Source organism: Plectropomus leopardus, unplaced genomic scaffold (genome assembly GCF_008729295.1).
Source record: "Plectropomus leopardus isolate mb unplaced genomic scaffold, YSFRI_Pleo_2.0 unplaced_scaffold2401, whole genome shotgun sequence".
Taxonomy (NCBI): Eukaryota; Metazoa; Chordata; class Actinopteri; order Perciformes; family Serranidae; genus Plectropomus; species Plectropomus leopardus.
In genome coordinates, this window is record NW_024626058.1 from 1 (window position 1) to 1,503 (window position 1,503).

The 1,503-nt window shown below is 42.4% G+C and overlaps 1 protein-coding gene across 1 annotated transcript; it reads left to right on the forward strand.

The window, feature by feature from the left end:
- Positions 1–192: 192 nt before the first annotated feature.
- Positions 193–992, forward strand: LOC121966324 (ATP-binding cassette sub-family C member 4-like; the record flags this gene model as incomplete). The annotated part of the gene is made up of 2 exons (XM_042516427.1): positions 193–308; positions 413–992. Coding segments are annotated over 2 exons (363 nt in total), but the record flags the coding sequence as incomplete, so codon positions are not given.
- Positions 993–1,503: the final 511 nt, after the last annotated feature.

The window sequence follows — 1,503 nt, forward strand, 5'->3', positions numbered from 1 at the left end:
AGACCAACTTAGGTAAGATACGTATTTTCTGATATTAGTCTGGTAGCGAAATGTTCCAGAAACTTCTAAATTCCCTCCTGCGTATTATCAAATTTTCTGATGTCCTCTCCTCCTTCTCTATATTCTAATAGGTCCAGGCTTTTCGATAAATCCACTGTGACTGTCCACTCGGGACACTGTTGACTCCCCCCCCTNTCGGGCTCCAACTTCAGCGTGGGCCAGAGGCAGCTGGTGTGTCTGGCCAGAGCCGTCCTGAGGAAGAACCGCATCCTCGTCATCGACGAGGCCACGGCCAACGTGGACCCCAGGTACCGCCGACAGTCACCGTCGTGCAGACACATGGAGTTGTTTGTTTATCTGCTTGTGAACTGCATCCATCCAAAGCATTAAAGCATGTTCCGTGTCTTTGCAGGACAGATGAACTCATCCAGAAAACCATACGGGACAAGTTCAGAGAGTGCACCGTGCTGACCATCGCTCATCGTCTCAACACCGTCATAGACAGCGACAGGATACTGGTGAGTCCTTCATGCTGCCATTACAGTGCCGTGATGAGCGTAGTAGGGCCCAACCTCTTTTCGACTGTAACAGAAACGAAGGACCGCTTTACAAAAAAACAAAAACCTTACAGATTTCATTCTGCATTTCTGTCCACGTGAGACAGGTGTCCTTGTAAAAGTGATCTCTGATCTCTATGGGACCGTCCTGGTGAAATCAAAGTTATAATAATTAGTTGCTATGTAGCTTGTAAGCTATGTCTTAGTTGCTATGCATGTAGTTTCTAAGTGTCTTTGTTGCTATGTAGTTTGTAAGCGTCCAATTTTTGCACTGGGTCTGTGATACACTGTGAGTAAACGTACTACCCTTTAAGGCCATTATGGACAAAAATGTCCACTTCCAAAACCATTCATAAAAATACTATCTAGAAAAAAGTAATTGGCCAAATTTTTCGGAGTGAGTCTTTTAAATCAAAAATATCAAATAGTTAACCATTTTTATGAAAGGCTTTAGAAGTGGACATTATTGTCCTTAAGCAAAGGCATTTGTTTAAAGTGCTCCCAGATGTTTAAAAATAGCTAAAACCATATAATCTAAGTCTCTCCTAAGTCTCTGTAAGTCCCTCTTAGTGTACACTTTATAATTTACCTTATTCCAAAAATCGCTCAAAACGCCATAGCGTAGTATGTCGAAAAATTTGAAATTAAGACAGCTCCAAAACATGTCTGTGAGCAACATATTATAACTTGTAGACACGCGTCATAGCCAAAAAAAGGCCAACATCATAATTTAGCATGTCGAAAAAATGGCCAAAAACATCATAATTAAGCAAGTTGAAAAAAAAACACAGAATAACTTCTCAAGACGTGTCATAGCAAATTATTATTTTATTGTTATTTTCCCTCGAGGCCAAGGGGGGACTAGCGGCAAGGCGGCGCCCCTCCAGCAGATGGCGCCAAAGGCGACCGCACAAAAAGCCGGCCCTGTATCATAGTGTAGTAGTCA